This window comes from Euleptes europaea, chromosome 6 (assembly GCF_029931775.1).
Source record: "Euleptes europaea isolate rEulEur1 chromosome 6, rEulEur1.hap1, whole genome shotgun sequence".
NCBI classification, from domain to species: Eukaryota; Metazoa; Chordata; class Lepidosauria; order Squamata; family Sphaerodactylidae; genus Euleptes; species Euleptes europaea.
This window is the reverse complement of record NC_079317.1, coordinates 59008744-59027934: the sequence shown is the minus strand read 5'-3', so window position 1 is coordinate 59027934 and position 19191 is coordinate 59008744. Positions and strand designations below refer to the sequence as shown.

Here is a 19191-nt window from a genome sequence, read left to right as displayed (position 1 = left end):
GTGCCACTCCTGTGACTGGGAATACGAAGCCTGTAGCTGTTGGCAGAAGGTCAGGATTTCCAGTAGGAATCCAGGCGCTGAACTGCTGGACTCGGAAAATGGCTCTGGAGGAGAGTTTAGTTGTTGCTATTTCCATTTCCGTTGTAGGGGGCGGGGGGATAAGATTACATTTTGTCTCTGCTCCGCTGCATAATTAGAGATGAGCCTTGGACTTCCCATGGAATATGTCTCTATTATTTTGTTTAAAGAGTGGCGTGACGCTAGGGTACGAGACTGGAAAAATATGTTCCAGCTGTGAGATCGAAAAGGGCACCGCTACCGGCTGTCAGGGGGAGGAGGCAAGAGCAGAAGAAAATCTGACAGCACCACATAGAGCTTGGATTGTATCAGCTGGTAGAGAGCTGAGCTGAATTTTCCAGGTGCGTTAAAAGTCACTTCTAAAGGGAGCTGGAAATTTCTTGTAGCGGAGACTCTGCGGTTTCAGAAATGTCCCATGCAAACAGTTTTATTCTGTTGCTCCTTTCCTTCTTGCTTCCTCTTTTGCATTTGCTGCAAGTTTACATTTCAAACAGTGTTTGCTGCAGAGACCAGAGCAGAGATGGATCTCTAGACTCGGGAGACATATCATGGCATTAATCAATCTCTCTCCCCCCCTCCCCCCCGCTACTGTTGCCCCAGCTGAATCTCTGTAGCTTTCCTATCGTACTCTTTTTTATTTTCTTTTGGCATCCTGTTCTTTCTCCGCTGGAAAAAACTGCCTGGTGCTCCTCCTGCCTCTTTTGCAGGAGCTCTTTGCAATGTGGATAAAATAATGCCTCCAGGGAACACAGCTGAACACAGCTGCTGAGCTTGGAGCCACTGCTGCTCCAGTGTGGAATGTGCTGTGAGTCAGACTTCTTCTGTAGGTTGCAACCTCTAAATTGGTCTCTGGGAATTATGAAAGGGTCATGACTGCAAATGGTTTTTTTTGAGCTCGAGATGTTTCACCGGGATTTTTGCAGATTCTTGCTAGTCCTGGTCTAAATGCAGGCGATTTCTTAGGGTAGGTTCACATGTGAGTGGCTAGAAGCTGAATATGTGTGAATGTACTCCGTTAAAAATTATTGTGTTGGGATTGTGCAGTGCTAAGAAAGTTCTGTCTTTTGTGCCTGATCTTTGTGCATGAGGAACATGCATGCAGGTGTAAACTGGTGTTAAGCTGTAAGCACTTAACTAAGGTCTGGCGAATCTGTGACAATTATAACAGGGGTGCCACTGAAATAGACAAATGTTTCCTGTTGAGGTCATGATAAAAAAGGACAATTTACTGTATTTTGTGACTGTTGGCAGGAGAATGGAGATTCACTGCAGAATAGTAGAGGTACATGCAGCAGATATTTCTATTAATGGTAGCTGAAGTAGGGGTTATTCAGACTTGTTTATGGTGGCATCTCCATGGGCAGTGTGTGCCCTGGCCTTCCGATCTTAATAATTATGTAGTGCAAACCTAAAGGTGCTTTTCACCCTCCCAGGTGAAGACCATAACTTGTTTGGCTGTCTTAATCTAGACTTTCATCCAGTCCAGCACTCTGTCTGCAACAGAGGCCAGCCAGATGCTTTGGGGAAGCTCACAAGCACAAAAGCCTTCTCTCCTGTTTGTCAGTAGCCTCTGGTACACACACACAAGAACATATGAATCAGACTTATACTGAATCAGACCCTTGGTCCATCAAAGTCAGTATTGTCTACTCAGACCAGCAGCGGCTCTCCAGGGTCTCAGGCAGAGGTCTTTCACATCACCTACTTGCCTAGTCCCTTTAACTGGAGATGCCAGGGATTGAACTTGGGACCTTTTGCATGCTAAGCAGATGCTCTACCACTGAGCCACAGCCCCTCCCCATTCTCCTGGTAAGTAGCTGTCTGCCAGTGAATGTAAAAATTCCATTTTCAACTGTTAGAACAAGTAACCGTTGATATAGACCTGTCCACCATTTATTTGTTACAGCCTTTTAAAAAGTCATATTTCTGCAGGATACATCTGTCGAAGGCCATAGGACATAGTGGTTAAAAAAAGTATTGGCTTCTTCCATTTTGCTGTTGAACTAGAAGAGGGGGGAAGGTCTCATGAGTTTGGGGGCAATGATGCATCAGCATCACATGTTGAGGGCTGTGGTGTGCACGTTGGCTTGACTGGCTTTCACACATACATGGTGCAGTGGGACCTCTGTACTGCTATGCGGCTTGGAGAAATCACATTCAGTGATGGAGCACATACAGTGAAAGTCCCGCATACAGGTTCTTACCAGGAAGGTCTGAGGCTATTTGAGTGTGATCTCATGGTGAATTTATCAGTCTTAAGCTCAGAAATCCTGGTTCAAATCTCCATTTAGCCACAAAACTCGCTGGCCACTCTCAGCCTAACCTATCCCACAAGGTTGTTGTGACAATAAAATGGAAGAGGAGAGAACAATTGCTGAGGTACTTGCATCCCAGTGCATAGCTGACAAATATGCCTTCTTCTGCTCTACAATCTATCTTGGTCCATTTTTCTTTAGGAATGTAAGTGTAGGCTTTTGATCCAAACACTTCAGATGACCCAAGCTGGGTTTTGCCTGTACCACAGTTCAAACGATGTACTGCTTGTACCCTTAGTAGGCAATCTGTCCTGTAGGTAGGTAGCAGAATTAATTGCTTCTCCTCAATACTTGTATGCTTCTTGAAGCAGCGCTACCTGACATCTGGACATTTCAGTGAGAGAGGTTCTTTCTGCTACACTATTGTTTTCTGGGGCATATGGGACTGTAAGTTGCTCTATTCCTTTTTTTTGTCCAGTAATTTGTCATCTCATATCCCATGTATCAGTCTGGATTACCAGTGGCTTTCTTTGGGATCTGTTACTGACCATTCCCACATATGCCTTAAATGTTTACAGTACTTGACTTCTTTTTCGTTAGGTAGGTCACAGTGGATTTTGAGTAGTCATCAAAAAAGGTTGGCGTGTGAGTTTTCATGGGTCCACTGTATATTACCTCTTGAGGGATGGTGTGTTTGGCTTGTGCCATGCTTGTTAAAGCTGGGTCTAGTCCCCTTTGCATTGATGCAGCACACACTTCTCTGTGAAGTGGTGTAGTGAAGAGCGGTGAACTCTAATCTGGAGAACCGGGTTTGATTCCCTGCTTTCCCACATGAAGCCTGCTGGGTGACCTTGGGCTAGTCACAGTTCTCTCTGAACTCTCTCAGCCCCATCTACTGCACAAGGTGTGTGTTGTGGGGAGGGAAGACAATTGTAAGCCCGTTTGAGACACTTAACAGTAGAGAAAAGCGGGCTATAAAAACCAATGCTGCTTCTTTTTCTTCTTCTGCATCAGCACATTTGGTCATTAGTATGCCTTTTGTTAAGTTCTTGTTTTCAAATTGGCATATCACATACTTTTCTCTGTGATCTAATCTCATAACCTGGAACAATTCTTGTGATTACACCACTTTGTAAAGTGTACTTTCTCTCTGTGACATTCAAGTCTGTACAAAGCCTCACTCACATCACCTATTGCAATTAAGTCAGTCTTGTCTCTGATAAAACATCTATCTCCAAAGGCTGCTTTTATTCGTTTCTTTGCCATTTCTCTCCCAGAGACAATATTATTCTCTAGCATAGAGACACCCAAACAATTTGTAATAAGGATTTATTGGATTTCACCATTTGAAACTTTGCAGTCCAATGCTCCAGAGCCAATCCCTTCGGACCAGAGGCTTTCCCCATCTGCTACATGCAGTTTCTTTTTCCTTTCTTCATCTAATGTTTCAAAGAAACTTCTATCATTGCATATGTGAAGTAGCACCAGAGTGAATGTACCAAGTGGTGTTTTTTTGTGCTCCCTTGTGATAATATCAAGCTTTTCTTTGTTGGCTGTTCATTAGTTTTAAGTGGAGCCTTTCTGCTTCCCTCTTGCTTTTTGGAACAGTTTTTCTTTGAATAATGCCTGAGGGACAATTTCACTTGATATGTTCTGGTTTGCCACAAAAATAGTAAATTAACTCTCCATTGTTATTTATATTCAGAGCCATTTGACTGAACTCTGACCTTTCATGCTGCCTTCCTGCCTCCTCCTCCTCTAACTGACCAAGAATTCCTTTCAGGGACAGATGATCTTCAGCATCTATTGCATGGATCACATTTTCATATGATCCTGACAGGCCGATTAAAATTAAAATAATTGTATCCTGATCTTGAACTTCCTTCCCTGCAGCTCTCAATTGTTGAGCTAAATTCAGCATCTCATCCAAGTGATTTCTCAAGTTCATTCTTAAACTGAACAAGCATTTCTGAAGATACATCTTAGAGAAGATTTGATCCTCCCACACCTCTTTGGCAGTTCCCATATCAATGACCCTTAATAGCTGATGATCTTTTAGACCTGATACAATTGCTGATCATGCCTTACAGTTTGAAAAGTCCCAAGCTGCTTGCCTTTCAGCTTCGTCTGCTGGCTGTCCAGTCTGTATTACTTCCCACAGGTCTCTCTCAGTTAAATGGGTCCTAATTCTTTCTCTCCAAATTTGATAATTGTTATCCATGAGCCTATCCAATGGCCATGCTGAGTACCGGAGGAAGTTGCCATCTTTGATCATTTGTCTCTCTTGCTGTTGCCTTGCGGGCACTTAAGAGCCTCTGGTGGTTTTCTGTCTTTACTCAGATGCACCTGTCCTGGGCCCATAACCCTGTTGGCTGAGCGATTACACAACAGAGCTGCACAAACTGAATAAAGTGTAGAGAAAGCTTTATTTAGGAGCTAACATACTTGATAGTAAAGAGTAGAGATAGGTTCCTAACTACATCACTGAGAGTGAGAGAAGGTTGTGAGTTGTGGAACTTCCAAGAAGGAGGAGAATATTGCCCTAAGAATAGCACTCTGGAGACAGACGAGGAATGACGCTTATCAGGAAGAAGGTGCTGACCCCACTGTCCTATCTAACTAGCTGTTCCTCATGCTGCTTCCTGCAGGGTGGTTCTTCTTTTGTACATTAGACATTGCTTACTCCAACAAAATTGGCATTGTATTGTATATCCAAATATATGTAAAGAGGGACAATTACTTTTTGAGCTTAATTTGATAGACTCAAATCTGTCGTGCTAGGGCACAATGGACATTTGGGGGTGATGAAGTCCCTGAAGGCTTTAAGGTTCCCAAAGGCTCTTTGTTGTTTTGTGTGATTGAAAAAGAATTCCATAATGGTATTTGTGTTAGAATTTCATTGTTCTCACTAAAGTATTTAATGATCTATAGAGATTTTTGTTTACTAATCATGTTGGTTTGCCAGTTCACACTCTGATGGAATCACTTGATCTTGTTGGTATCACACCTGTCTCTTGGATTACTGGGCCTTCTGCCTTCACTTTATAATACCCTTCCCCTTCCATTGGTATCCATATATATTTCTGCCAACTGAGGGTAAGGCTTCACACACACTGACTTGCTCCTCTTTTTCTCCTTCATTTTAGGGATCAACGAGCCAGAGTGAGGCTGCCCAAGATGATGGGGAAAAGGCTATTTCTTCATGGACCACTCTCCTTCTTGTTGCTCTCCTTTGCTTGTCAAGCTGTTGGTGGGGCCAGCCCCCTGTGCGAAAAAGAGGTTGAGTCCTGGGGGGCCATATTCTCTGGGGAACGCCTGGATGCCTGGATCTGTTCTCTGATTGGTTCAGTTATGGTTGGGCTGAGTGGTGTTCTTCCGTTGCTGATCATTCCTCTTGAATCTGGAGCAGCTCTGAGGTCAGAAGGTAAGCTGGCCTGACTCTTGAAGTTGCATTCCTAATAATCTCTGAACTTCTCAGTCAGTGTGTGTGTGTGGGGGGGGGCATATATTTTGAATTCAAAAGCAGAGACTCTGCTTGAGGCCAGGAAATGTTGCCTTCTGAAATGCCTGCATAATTCACTCAGTCATTCCATTAAGCAAGGTTAGCAGAGCCATAGCTAAATGTGCGGGCTGTGTTTGTAACTATGAATATTGCAAAAGACTAGCTTCCCCCCCCACAAAAAAAAGCAGGTACTTTCTGAGAATCCCAAATTTCACATACTGAGAGCTGGAGTGCTGTGGCCTGCAATAACTGACACAAATTCAGCAAGTTTTGCATAATTATATTTGTATTTGCAAATGTATTTGCATAAATATATTTGTGCATAGTGTTTTGCATAATTTATTTTTATTATTCATAGGAAAGGGCAAGGAGCTAAGCAGAACACAAAAGCCTTGCTTTCTATGTATTGTAAGCCCTCCGGTGGCCTTTGGGTGTATGTCAGCACTGCCCACGCACTCTCAAGCCTTCTTTGTAGCCATAACTTGGATGTTAATTATTTTATTATTTTTATTTTTTAAAGTGATTAAGACTCGGATTGTAAACCTTTGTTGGTAAGACCATTTTAGTCCATGTGTCTTGTTTTATCTGGCCAAGGGCCGCAAATAAACTATCTATCTTGTAGCCATAAGAACTAGAAATTTGCTCTTTTTAAACAAAAAGGAAAGAATAAAGAAAGTAGCCAGTGCCAAATGCTGTACGTGGAAGAGTATAATGTATACAGCCCTGGTCTTTTCCAGAGTCACCAGACATATACAGTATTGCTTTCGGTCCTAGCACTGATGGTATGGTTGTGGCAAACACCCAGCTTTCCCTGCTCCAGGGGTACAGTTGTCAGGTGCCCCTCACCAGCTTGCAGGGGCCACTGTGTAGTTAGTGCAACTGGCTTCCTGGTTTCTGCATGGGGAAAGCAGAGGCTGCTTTTTTTCTTCCCCCGGAAGGCTTCCTACAGCCTCATCATGTACTTCAGCAGCAGACTGTGTGCCTGGAAAGGTGGCATGCAAATGTTCCCCTTGGATTTCTTTGAGCAGCACAGTAGGTTGAGGTCAAGCTCTGCAGTGATAGTTGGCTGTTCTTTGTCTTTCAGAGGGATCCCATCGAATGAAGCAGCTGTTGAGTTTTGCTATTGGTGGGCTCCTGGGGAATGTGTTTCTACACCTGCTCCCTGAGGCCTGGGCCTACACCTGCACTGCTGCCGCAGGTAACATCTGTATAACTGCCTTGAGACTGCAGAGTGCTGGGCCCTGGTTGCCCCCAGCTTTTCTTATCCATCTGCTTCTGTGTGTTTGTGCAGGGGATAGGGTTCCGCTTGAGGTTTTTTGTTGCCTTCTCAGTAGGGAGTGGGGGGTTGTAAACATAAAGTGGAAGGAAGAACCATGCAAGCCATCCTGAGCTCCTTGAAGGAAGGGAAAGATTTAACAAGGTACCAAACTGTCCTTTGATTTGATATAGAATTAATATTTTTCTTCCTGACCAACATTTCTCCCCTGTAGAGCAAATGGTAGCTTTGGAGGAAATGGCAGTTATACACACACCCCCTTTCTCTTAGCCCCAACTCAAAAGCTGGGTGATTTTTGTTGTTCTGTTTTTTTTTGCACGATTTCAGCTTTTTAAAAAGATTTGTATATAATGTATTGGATTGGAGCCACTAATGTCGCTGTATTTCCGAATATGGTTTAGATCCTGCAAAACATTTCTGCCGATGGAAGAGATTTCTTGCATTGGACTTTCCTCACCTTCCCCTCCCACTGCAGCCCCAAATGTCCCCTGAAGTGTTGTTCCTGGGGGACAGGGAACCCCCAGGAACAGTGTAAGGGGGTAGTCAGAGGTCTGTAGCAGGGTAGGGAGAATTAGTGGAAGCTGCTTTTAAATTCTTCGGCTCATCTGGTGTGGTCATAAGCTGGAGGATGGTAAGGCATTGCTAATCTGTCCATTGCACTCCTGAAGGGAGGCAGCATCGAGAACAGCCAGGCTGGGCCTCTTTGGCCATGGGGCGGACTGACCTTCTGATAGGGATAAAACTGACACAGCCATTGTTGCCTCTCTGCATTTCAGCAGGCTTGTGTTGTTGCCTCAGAGAATTAGCTGCTGAATGAAGAAGGGGAGAGTTTCTGTCCGTGCAGAGGTGCAGAGGAAATTCTTACTCGGGATGACCCTTGGCTTGGTGTGGCTCTTTGCCCTGCCATAGAGAGAGCTGCAGGAAAAATGTTCTCTTTCCCAGAAATGTCTTCTAACTGACTCTTCTGGAAAGCATCTCCATTGGTCTTGGAAGTGTTTTATCTGGCCTTTTGGCTTCCTGGTTTGCATCACCTCACACGTGTCTGTCACTCTCGCTTGCCCGCAGTCAGTCTGAATTGTGGGTGTGGAGCTGTCAGCAACCCTCATGAGAGAGAACACTTTGTGTCCTTGGGCTAAGAAATTGCCAGGGTGTGAGTGAATGAGCTTTTCCACCATCCAGTTGTCATGCCTGTGCATGCAGTTCAGGCATGCTCAGCTGCTTAGTTTACAACCATACACACACAGGGCTGTTTGCTGAGCTGTATGGATTCTGGTCCCCAAGAAATCCCAATTTTGTGCTCCCTTTTAAGCATGCTAGTTTAATGGATTCTCACCTACACACACTTTTTTGTTGTAGTTCCAAGCAGTGCTAAAGGCCAGCAGGAAGGAAAGAGGTTTTTGAACTCTTTGCAGCAGTTTTTCTGTTCAAAATCACCCCACCCACCAGCTGCTTCTTTGCCTATTGGGGAAAAGACTCAAGAACTCAGCTGGCAGAGGCCAGGTTATTTACTATATTTATAGTCCAGTTTATAGACTTCTTGAGTGAGGAAGTCTAGGGACAGAAGGATGGGGAGTGGGGGCAGGAAGACTGAAGTAGCAGCTCTTGGGAGAAGGCGAGCTGTGCAAGGCACAGAAGTCTTTCCCTATGAGCAGAGGCCGCTCTCTGCTTTCTCAGTCTTTGTCGCAGATTTCTCTTGGATTCCCACGTCTTTAATTGCATCCACCAGAGCATAGTTTAAAAGCTGAGATTTTCAACAGATAAAATGTCATTCCAGATGCCAGGTCCCAGGCTTATGTGTTAGAATCTATTTACTTCTTATGATCTCCAGTTATCGGTCTCGGGGTAGGGGTTCACTTGTACAAAAGGTAGTTTGTCTTGCATTTGGTTTGGCCGTTCAACTCCTGAGCAGAACACTTGCCAGGTTCTTGGGCCACTTGATGAAATGCCTGTCGCCTCCGTAAACTAAGCTCATGTCACACTGGCAGCATAATCCTATGCTTAGGTACCCCAGTCTAAACCAAGAATAACTGTGTAGCAATGCACTCTGAATTGGTCAGCCTCTAATACAAAGGTGGGTTGACTTCAACTTTTTTCTTGGTCTCTCTCTTTTTTTTAAATTGCAAGGTATTCTGAGATCCCCTTGATTTATTTCACACTCACAAAGCAAGAATGCACACTCAGAATCTCTTGACAGTTAAGGCTCAACCTTATCTGTTAGAAGTCTCCCTTATACAGTCTTGCTTAAGAACATAAGAAGTGCCTTGCCGGGTCAGGCCACGTTCTGCTTAGTACAGAGTTCTTGGTAAGGATCTGTCTGGCCAGTGGCCAATGGCCATCTGTCTTCTGCCTGTCCTCGTCTGAAGGCTCCCCAGGCTTCTTTGTCCTTGAGCTAAGCTTGGATGCACTCTGAGAATCCTGCTAGGAAGTGTGGTGGAGGGAAGGTGGGGATACTTCTGGCTGCAGAGATCCCATCTTCACGACAGCAGTCGTCTTCCAGTTTCACTAGTCTATGTGAATTATCAGTGCTCAGCATGGAGGTCGTGCTGCCTTCCCCTGCCCAAGTGCACAGTGTGCAGCTGATAGGTATGCTGAGTTACCATGCTAGTCATCCATCAATGATAGCAGGGGCAGGGAAGAGCCTTAGGCTCTCTGGCTTTCATGTAGCTGTTTATCAGTGATGTCTGCTGGGGAAATAGACTTCAAACCAGCAAGAAGAAGAAGAAAAAGACTTGGTTTTTATATGCCGACTTTCTCTACCTCTTAAGGAAGAATCAAACTGGCTTACACCTTCCCTTCCCCACAACAGACACCTTGTGAGATAGGTGGGGCTGAAAGAGCTTTAAGAGAGCTGTGACTAGCCCAAGGTCACCCAGCTGGCTTTATGTGGAGGAGTGGGGAATCAAACCCGGTTTTCCAGATTAGGGTCCACCACTCCAAACCACCTCTCTTAACCACTATACCACGCTGGCTCTCTTGGTAGACTTGCCTGTTCTTGTTAACATTTTGGGTGTATGGCAGGCCAAGGATTTTATTACTTATCCGAATCCATTGTCCTTTTGCCCTAAGGAGATACGAGTTTATGTATGGAAGCTCTCCTTGTTTTTGGAATATGATCTCCAGCCTAGTGGCTTTCATAAGACAGACATTCCTCTCTCTCTCTCTGGTACCCCTTGCACTTTCAGGAGGAGGACAGAGTTTCCAGCAGCAGAAGCTTCTGGGGCTCTGGGTCATCATTGGTTTGCTGACCTTCCTGAGTTTGCAGAAGATGTTCCCAGACCACGAAAAGCAAGAATCCTCCAACTTGGTGAGTGAATTATGAAAAGAACATAGAAATCCACTTAGGATGTGGTTGCTGCTGTTCATCTTGCAAAATAGAGTCAGCCTTTTAATTTTGCAAAAACCATATGAGATCTTATTTCCTGTCCTTCCCAGTAGACGATTCTGTTTAGAGAATCTTGAGGCCTGAGATATGGTCAATGTTTAGCTTTAGAGACTCCAGCTGTTGTCCAGGAAAAGGAAGGGAAGGGCTTCCTTATCCTCTGTGTGGATTCCCTTCCACACATGTCATTTGGTGAGCTGTGCTTACAGGAGGGCATCAGGTGCTCATAACGAGGAATCCTACACTGTATCTCTCTTCCCTCCCTTCTGCATCTGGAATAAATAGTGTACATACTAAAAAATTGTGGGAAATGGAGGTTCGTGTAAAGCTTTCTGATAATCTGTTTCCACCCCAAAAATGATTAAAAATGGAGTATGTGCAGTTCCTTTTGGAGCAGGCCAGTATGAAGGGAATTCTGGAGGTGTCTGGGCCACTGTTTGGTGGAGACGGGGGAAAATCAGCTGCTTCTCTGCAACTTAGGTCAGTGATTCCACGGCACCTGCCAAAAGGATTCCAAATGGAAGTAGCTTCTCCATTCAGGATGGGGCCAATCCAGTCCACAGAACAAAGATGGGCATGGCTCAGTGTAATGGTTCCTCTCACCCATCTTCGCTGCCAACCAGGAATATCAAGGTAAATCTTGTGTTCTTTGGGGTGGGGTGTCCATAGTCCACTTGATGCATGTCTCCAGAACCAGAGCTGGAAATTGGGAAATCCAGGGCCTTCTTGAAAGTATAGAAGTGGGGTGGGGGGTGGGCAGGCAAACACTCTTGAACTCACATGAACATATGAATCTGCCTTATACTCAATTGGACTGTTGCTCTGTCTTATTCAGAACTGGCCACTCTGACTAGTAGCAGTTTTCTAAAGTCAGAAGCTGATGTCTTTCCAAGCACTGTGGTCTGATATCCTTTAACTGGAGATTGAATCTGAGACCTTGTGCATTCAAATGTTGTTCCTTTCCACTGGGTTGTGGCCCCAAACTCCATCTTCATGGCCTATCTGCTTCTCCCAGCCTTTGCCCTCTCGCTCACCTTGATCTTTTTATGTTAGACAGCCTGTGCTTTGGTTCTGGTCATCTTAAAGAAGAAGTTCCAATGATGTTTTACTAATTCGATGTCAGCACAAAAACATTATCTGCTTACCAAACAATGTTTTCACACTCTTAAAAATATACCTATCATTTTACAAATGAATCTGAAGCTGTCTTATACTCAGTCATACCACTAGTCTATCAAGGTCAGTACTTACTGTGGTAGCAGCTCTCCAGGGCTTCAAGTAGAGGTCGTTCACATCACCTACTAACTGATACTTTTAATTAGAGTTTTTGGGAATTGAACCTGCAACCTTCCGCTTGTCAAGCAGATGCTCTACTATAGTGAACCACGGCCCCTCTCCTGGAAAAACTGAGGCTGGGCCACTCCCGCCTGTGCTAAGGAGCAAGCCTATTTGCTATATGTCTCTCTTGGGGAAAAGATGTATGTCTGAAGCAGAGTGAACAGCCTCTACTGGATCCTTAGAATTTTGTATCCAGGTTCTTATGGACTGTCATTTGATTTAAAAGATGGATGTTTGTTGTGATAAATGTGTCATTGATAGTACTCAGCAGTCCAGAATAAATAATCTTGGAATTATATTAGCATTCTTAGCATCTGTAGTCTACTAAGAGGTCTCCTGCTAATTCCCAATTTCTTTTGCTTGTTAGACCTTCTGATTATCTTTATTCCCCCCCCCCCCCCGGTAGATCAGTGGATACCTCAATCTTTTGGCCAACACAATTGATAACTTCACACATGGGCTTGCAGTGGCGGCAGCCTTCCTCGTTAGCAGAAAGGTAAGTTGAGGGGTTTGGCTTGAGCATCACCTGACATTTGGATATGAAGAGCTTGGTCTGAAAGGAAAACAGGCACTTCTGCTCTGTTGCCAAGCACTGGGCTTTTAAATAAATATTTGAGGCATAGACAATCTACAAGAAGTGTGGGGAAGAACTCTGGCTGTTTCACCTCCTCCCTTATAGACTCCTGCCAAAAGCCCTCGATTGAAGCTCCTGCTGTTAATTCTCATCCAGTGCTTTGGGCACTGGAACTGTGCTGATCACCGTGCATGCAAGCGCAGTATCCCCTTGACCCAGATGCCGTCAGTATGAGGAAGGGTCTGGCAGCCCTGGGAGCTACTGTCTTACCCCATGTTTTTTTTTTTGTCATTGCCTATAGGTTGGGTTCCTGACCACCATGGCAATCCTTCTGCACGAAATACCCCATGAGGTGAGATAAAACTGTAATGTTCTTGCTGAAAAATGGAACCAAACTGCTTTGTCTGAAGGAGGGAATGGGTTTGTATAGCTCCTTCAATGTCCAGTACAGGAGCTTTGCACAAAGAGTTAAATTGTGAAAAACCCTGCCCCAGGATGTGGTGATGGCTGCCAACTTGGAAATCTTGGAGAATGAAGTGGACATGTTCATGGAGGAGAAGACTATTCATGGCTACTAGTAAAAATGAATACTAGTCATGATGCATACCTATTTTCTACAGGATCAGAGGAGCATGCCTATTATATTGGGTCCTGTGGAACACAGGCAGGACAATGTTGCTGCAGTTGTCTTGTTTGTGGGCTTCCTAGAGGCCACTGTGTGAACAGACTGCTGGACTTGATGGACCTTGGACTGATCCAGCATGGCCTTTCTTATGTTCTTAAATGCAAATGGAAGACGGATCCCTTCCAAGACTCTTCCAGTCTCAATGTTGATAATTGGGCGAGGGTAGGAAAATAAAAGCAAAATAACAGGAGATGAATGTGAGCAAATCCTTAGGTTTAAAGTAACCCGCAGTGTAGATGATGGTCAATATCTCTTCTCACCTGCCACTTCTTGGAAGAGTTGTTCCCTCCTATGAAGCTGGAGCATATGAATTTCCTTGTCCATTTTTCCTTGTCTGGACCTATCCACGTGTTTAACTATGGGGCTAGGAATGTTAACACTGGTTACCTTCTCAGGAAGGGGAAGTAAAAATGGCAATACTGGTAGAGGACAGGAGAGCAGCAGGGCTTGGTGACCAATGCTTCCCCCATTCCCTGATCCTAGTAACTGGTATTCACAGGTTCTGTTTAACCATTTTGTGGAGTTAGTCCCATAGTTTGGAACCATGTTCAGCTTCTGTGCAAACCTGCTGACCTCCCTTAACCTGTTCTGTTGTGTTTCTCTAGGTGGGAGATTTTGCTATCCTCCTTCGTGCTGGGTTTGATCGCTGGAGTGCAGCCAAGTTGCAGCTTTCCACGGCTCTAGGGGGAGTTATAGGAGCTTGCTTTGCAATTTGTGCTCAGTCACCTAAAGGAACAGGTAAGATCAAGGCGGCTGGTAAGAGGCCAAATCTGCATTTCCCCTCCTGTTTTGGTTTACCTGGCAGCTCTCTTCTGCCACCTCTTGGTCACAGATGCAATTTGTACTCTTCCTTCAGGGGAAACCATCGCTTGGATTCTTCCATTTACTTCTGGGGGCTTCTTGTACATCGCCTTGGTGAATGTTGTTCCTGATCTCCTGGAGGAGAAGAATCCCTGGTAAGTGTCTCTGCCATGGTTATTTGGAAGGAAAGCTTAAGCAGGTGAAATGACAAAGAGTCCTGAGTCTCCTTAAAGTCTGTATGTATTATGTGCCATCAAATTGCTTTTGACTTATGGCAATCCTGTGAATTAATGATTTCCAAAATGTCCTGTCATTAACATCCTTGCTCAGGTCTTGCAAACTGATGGCTGTGACTTTATTTTTTTTAGTCAATCTATCTCATGTTAGGTCTTCCTCTTTTCTTGCTGCCTTCTACTTTTCCTAGCATTATTGTCTTTTCCAGTGAGTCTTGTCTTCTCATAATGTGACCAAAATATGTTAGCCTCAGTTTAGTCATTTTAGCTTCTAGGGGCAGTTCAGGCTTCATTTGATCTAAAACCCGCTTATATGTCTTTTTGGCGGTCCACGGTATCCGTTAAACTTCCCTCCAACACCAATGTCAGATGGATTAATTTTCTTCCTGTCAGCTTTCTTCATTGTCCAACTTTCACACCCATACATAGTGTGACTACTGTAGCATGAATTAACTTGATCTTGGTCGCCAGCAACACACTAAAGGATCTGTTCCGGGTCCTTCATGGCCACTCTTCCCAGTCTCAATCTCCATCTAATTTCTTAGTTGCAATTTCCCTTTTGGTTGAAAATGGAGCCAAAGAACAGAAAATCTTTAACAATTTCAGTTTCTTCATCATCAATCTTAAAGTTGCGTAATTCTTTAGTAGTCATTACTTTTGTGGCCTCGATGTCTGGCTGTAATCCTGCTTTGGCACTTTCTGCTTTAACCTTCAGTAGTCGTTTCAAGTCTTCACTGTTTTCTGCCAGTAATGTGGTATCTGCATATCTCAAATGGTGAATATTCTTTCCTCCAATTTTCACTCCACCTTCATCTAAATTGAATACAGTTCTGCATATAGATTGAAGAGGTAGGGAAATAAAATATATCCTTGTCTGAACCTTTTGCCAATTGGAAACCATTCTGTTTTTCCATATTCTGTCCTAACGGTAGCTTCTTGTCCAGAGTACAGGTTGTGTATCAAAACAATTAGATGCTGTGGCACACCAATTTCCTTTAAAACCAACCATAGTTTTCCTTGAAAAAACGTTGCTGTAATCTATGAAATACAAGCTGATGTTCTTCTGAAATTCTCTCGTATTCTCCCTTAGCCAACATAAATTAGCAATATGATCTCTAGTGCCTCTTCCTGTTCTGAATCCAGCTTGAACATCTGGCATGTCTCATTCCATATATGGTAACAGTCTTCGTTGTAAGGTTTAGACCATCACTTTGCTTGCATGTGAAGTTAATTAAAGGGGATAAAGAACAGGAGGAGCTCAGTAAATTTGTGCTTTATATGTATCTACATACCAGCAGCACACACTTACTGATCTATACCTCCGTACCCGAGAGTGTATTAGAAACCACACATATAACAAATGCACAATCTCGTGCCTGTTAATTCTGGATTAAGTAAACTGGGGTAACTACAAAAAGGTAGAAGCCCTCCTGATTAAAACTCCTGTCTCATGTGAGCAAAACAGGTTTCTGCAGTTCAAACAGAAAGGATAACTCTCTCTAATTTCTTGCAAAGTTCAGCAGCTCTTCACTTGAAACTGACTGCCAGAAGCAGTGACAAGCTGGCATCAGGAATTTACAGGTCTCCTTAGTGGAATCATCCTTCAGCATCCTTGTCTGTGCAGTAACTCCTTGCCATATACAGCATCTGTTCCCAGTTATCGCTTCAGTCATTGTTTGCATAATAGGAGGAAACCATATGCCTGAAGGTAGCCACCTTCTTCCATGAGCATGGCTTCCATAGAAAGCTTTCTTCATGGACTCTTGCTGTTTTCATGGAGAAGGTCATCGGTACTCTGTGGGACTGTTCTTGGAAATGGTTTGGATAAAAGAACAGTGTCAGGTTTTTTTATTCATAAAAGAATAGGGTCAGTTTTTGTTCCCACTACTTGTGCTGTTGATTGTCTTATGTTTTTAGTGCTTTATAGTTTTGTTTTCAAATGCCTTTTTTATTTTTATGATGTTACAAAGGACCTGTTAAGTGGTGAGGTGGGGTCTGGATGGACATGGCGGAGACCATGCCTGGTATTCAGCCTGAATGCGCTCTCTCTTTCTCCCTTTTGCTCTAGGAACTCGGTGCAGCAAGTTCTCCTGCTGTGCACAGGCATCATCGTCATGGTGCTTCTCTCACTCACTGCAGATTGACTGCTGCTGCACAGGCTGCCTTCTGCTGCTTCCCCAAGATGCCTTCATTCTGAGCGGTTACAAAGCAATAAGAGACACCCCCCCCCCCAGTGGACTTTGTTTCTTTTCATTGTGTGCCTGTAGCTCCACCTGCTTCTCTACATGGCAAATGAGGAAAGGTGTCTCAAACGGACTTCCAAAGTTGTTTTTTTTTAGGAAATAAAGGGTTTTCTTTTTTCTTTTTTTTTAACACTAAATAATTTAAAGAATAGGCAGCAGTGACAAGCGGAGCTGCTGTCAGGGGAACAGATAGTGCCACAACTTGGGACGAGGCGTGAACTAGAGTTGTGTGAAGGTGGGAGTTGAAGGAAAAGCAAGATCCGTGACATCTGGATGGAGGAAGACTTACCTTCCAGCCCAGGCTTAAAGATGTAGGACAGAACGTTGCAAATACCGGCTGGTTCCATACTGCGGACCACATTGAAGCAAAGTTCCTTTGAAGAACTTCGGGGCAAAGGCCCCTCCACTGCCTGATCCCCCCAGCTGATAACTTGACTACCCTGTTGGACTGAGATCAGCCCTTCTTTGGTGTCTTTGATGTCAGCTTCTTGTTGTAAGCAGCAGATACTGACTGTGGGCCTGTTTAATATTACCACCAAAGATCTCGTGTACTCTGCAAAACAGACTCAGCTGAAATTGGGAAGAGTTTCTTCTCTTTTCGGATCAGAGGGTTGCTGGGATGCAGCTGCTGTGTCACATTTCTCCTTCCTTTAGCTCACTAGGAGCTACTTGAGCAATAAGCAGGTCCTGTGTTCTCCCATTGACATGTGGGCATGAGGAAACGTGCTCATACCTACGGAGGACATAGCTGCACATGCAAAACCATTGGAAGGAGAAAGGCAAGCTCAGGGACTTGCTGGGACAGTAACAGAATAAGAGCTGAAAAGGACTGTAGCAAAGGTAAATCTGTTTAATGGAGAAGAAGGAGGAGCTATGAATTCCTGATTTATCATCTGTGCTGTGCATATTCCATGCTTAAAAAAAATACTCTGGGCAGGATAGCCCAAATGCTGTGCCAAGCAAGAGGGGTTTCTGCAACCTGTTTAAGCAAATGTGCATATACTTGCTTATTTTTAATAAGTTATACTGATTCTGCAAGTAGCAAGGAGGGGCATAGTGCCATCCAAAGGCACTGAAGCCCCAGCATGACACACGGGAATTCTGCTGGGGAGGAGGGAATACTCAGCCCCACACTTGGGAGATAGTTCCAGGCACTTTCAGCCTTAAGAACTAGAGATTCTCTAACAGGGGTGGACTGGCCATTTAATCCCCGGGGAAACAGGGGGGACCGCTGGTAGCCAGGAGTGAGCAGAGCCAGGCCCCAGCAACTCTGCCGGAGGCACTTGGCCCAGACCCTCCTCGGCAATGGCAGCGGGGGTCCACTCACCAACGGTCTCCTCCTGCACTGCTTCCAGTTTTGGGGTTGAGGCAGTTGGTGACCTAATGCCCATTGGCAGCCCCACTGAGCTGAGTGGCCCTGAAGTGCTGGCTTGTAGCAGGAGAAGGGCGGCTTGGCTTGTGGGGAGGGGGGATTTTCACTTCCCAGTCCACTCCTGTTCTCTGGGTACGAGTTCTGCATCCTTATTCTGTATCTGCACTGGGCAGTCCCCTTCTCAGTATCCACAAATTACGATTTGGCCTCTGACATGGTCTCCTTGGAATACACTAAGTAGAAACGTTAGAAACAACTTCCAAAGTCCCTTGACTTTGGAAATGGCTAGCCCAGGTGTGTTGAACTCAATTGTTACGAGGGCCAGAGATGACATAAATGCCACTTGGTCAGGCTGGGCCATGCCTCACCAACCCAGATCAGGAACAGGGATGGCTGGCTGGCTCGCTGGCTAGATAAGAGCGTTCAAGGGGCTGGATCCGGCCCGCGGGCCTTATGTTTGACACCCCTGGGCTAGCCTCCTCGTGGTCTTTTCTCTGTTTCCCAACTGGTGGGCTCAGCTCTTAGTCTTTCTTGAGCTGCACCAGTTTGAAAGACCACCTCCATTTTTTGGGTCGAGTTTAGATGCCATACAACAAACAACTGTGCACTGCAGCGGTGACATCTTTCTCTGGCAAATGGGGATAGAGAGCTGCTGTTTTGCCCCACTTTCCCTTAACACTCCTAGAGAACATCAGTGCAAGATTTTGCTGCTGTCCCCTACTTCAGTGCTGCTGGATGTTGCTTATGGCCTTGTTTGTGGGGTGCTTGTGGTGTAGGCGTTCCATCCTGGAGACGCGGAGGTGCAGTGTGGCAGGCAGTGCTGACGGACTGGGCTTTGGCTCATGCTGGGGCTCAGCAGTGTTGCCCTTGGGGTACGTGCCCAAGTCCCTCTTACCCCAAGAGCTGCAGGGGCACTGAGCCCGTGTCTCCTGGCCTGGCAGACAGATTCTTGCATGAATCAAGCACCCCTTTGTGTGTGGGTGGAGGGTTTTTGTGTAAATGCTGAAATAAGAATAGAGCATCTGCACTGTATCGGTCTAGGACTTTCTAGCATGACTCAGCCTGTAGTTCTGAATGGGACAATTGTTTTTGAAAAATCAGGCCCTTTTACATTGTGGCTGGCACAAGAGAAGCTGGAATATGTTGTTTGCTTTAAGACCAGTAGCGCACACCAGTTACAAATATACTGACATGTTCCTAAGTTTGTGGATATTTCAGTGTTCATTGTCGCTCTGGGTTTCCTGAGTAATTAAACAAGGCTGCTGGGAAAAAGGGGCTCTCACCCCCCTCCTCTGGGAGTTGTAAGCTCCTTCATCCTCCCTACCCAATTGACTCCAATCTGGAGAACCAGGTTCGATTCCCTACTCCTCCCCATGGAGCCTGCTGGGTGACCTTGGGCTAGTAACAGTTCTCTCCCCACCTCAGTCCCACCTACCTCACAAGATGTCTGTTGTG

The 19191-nt window shown here is 45.0% G+C and overlaps 1 protein-coding gene across 1 annotated transcript; it reads left to right on the top strand.

Annotated features, from left to right (window-relative positions):
- Window positions 1–5510: 5510 nt before the first annotated feature.
- SLC39A13 (solute carrier family 39 member 13) lies at window positions 5511–16339 on the top strand. The gene is made up of 9 exons (XM_056850778.1): window positions 5511–5757; window positions 6920–7033; window positions 10294–10415; window positions 10971–11123; window positions 12235–12324; window positions 12704–12754; window positions 13693–13825; window positions 13944–14043; window positions 16190–16339. Exons 1-9 carry the CDS (start codon window positions 5511–5513, stop codon window positions 16263–16265), a joined length of 1086 nt encoding a protein of 361 aa, XP_056706756.1. The 3' UTR covers window positions 16266–16339.
- Window positions 16340–19191: the final 2852 nt, after the last annotated feature.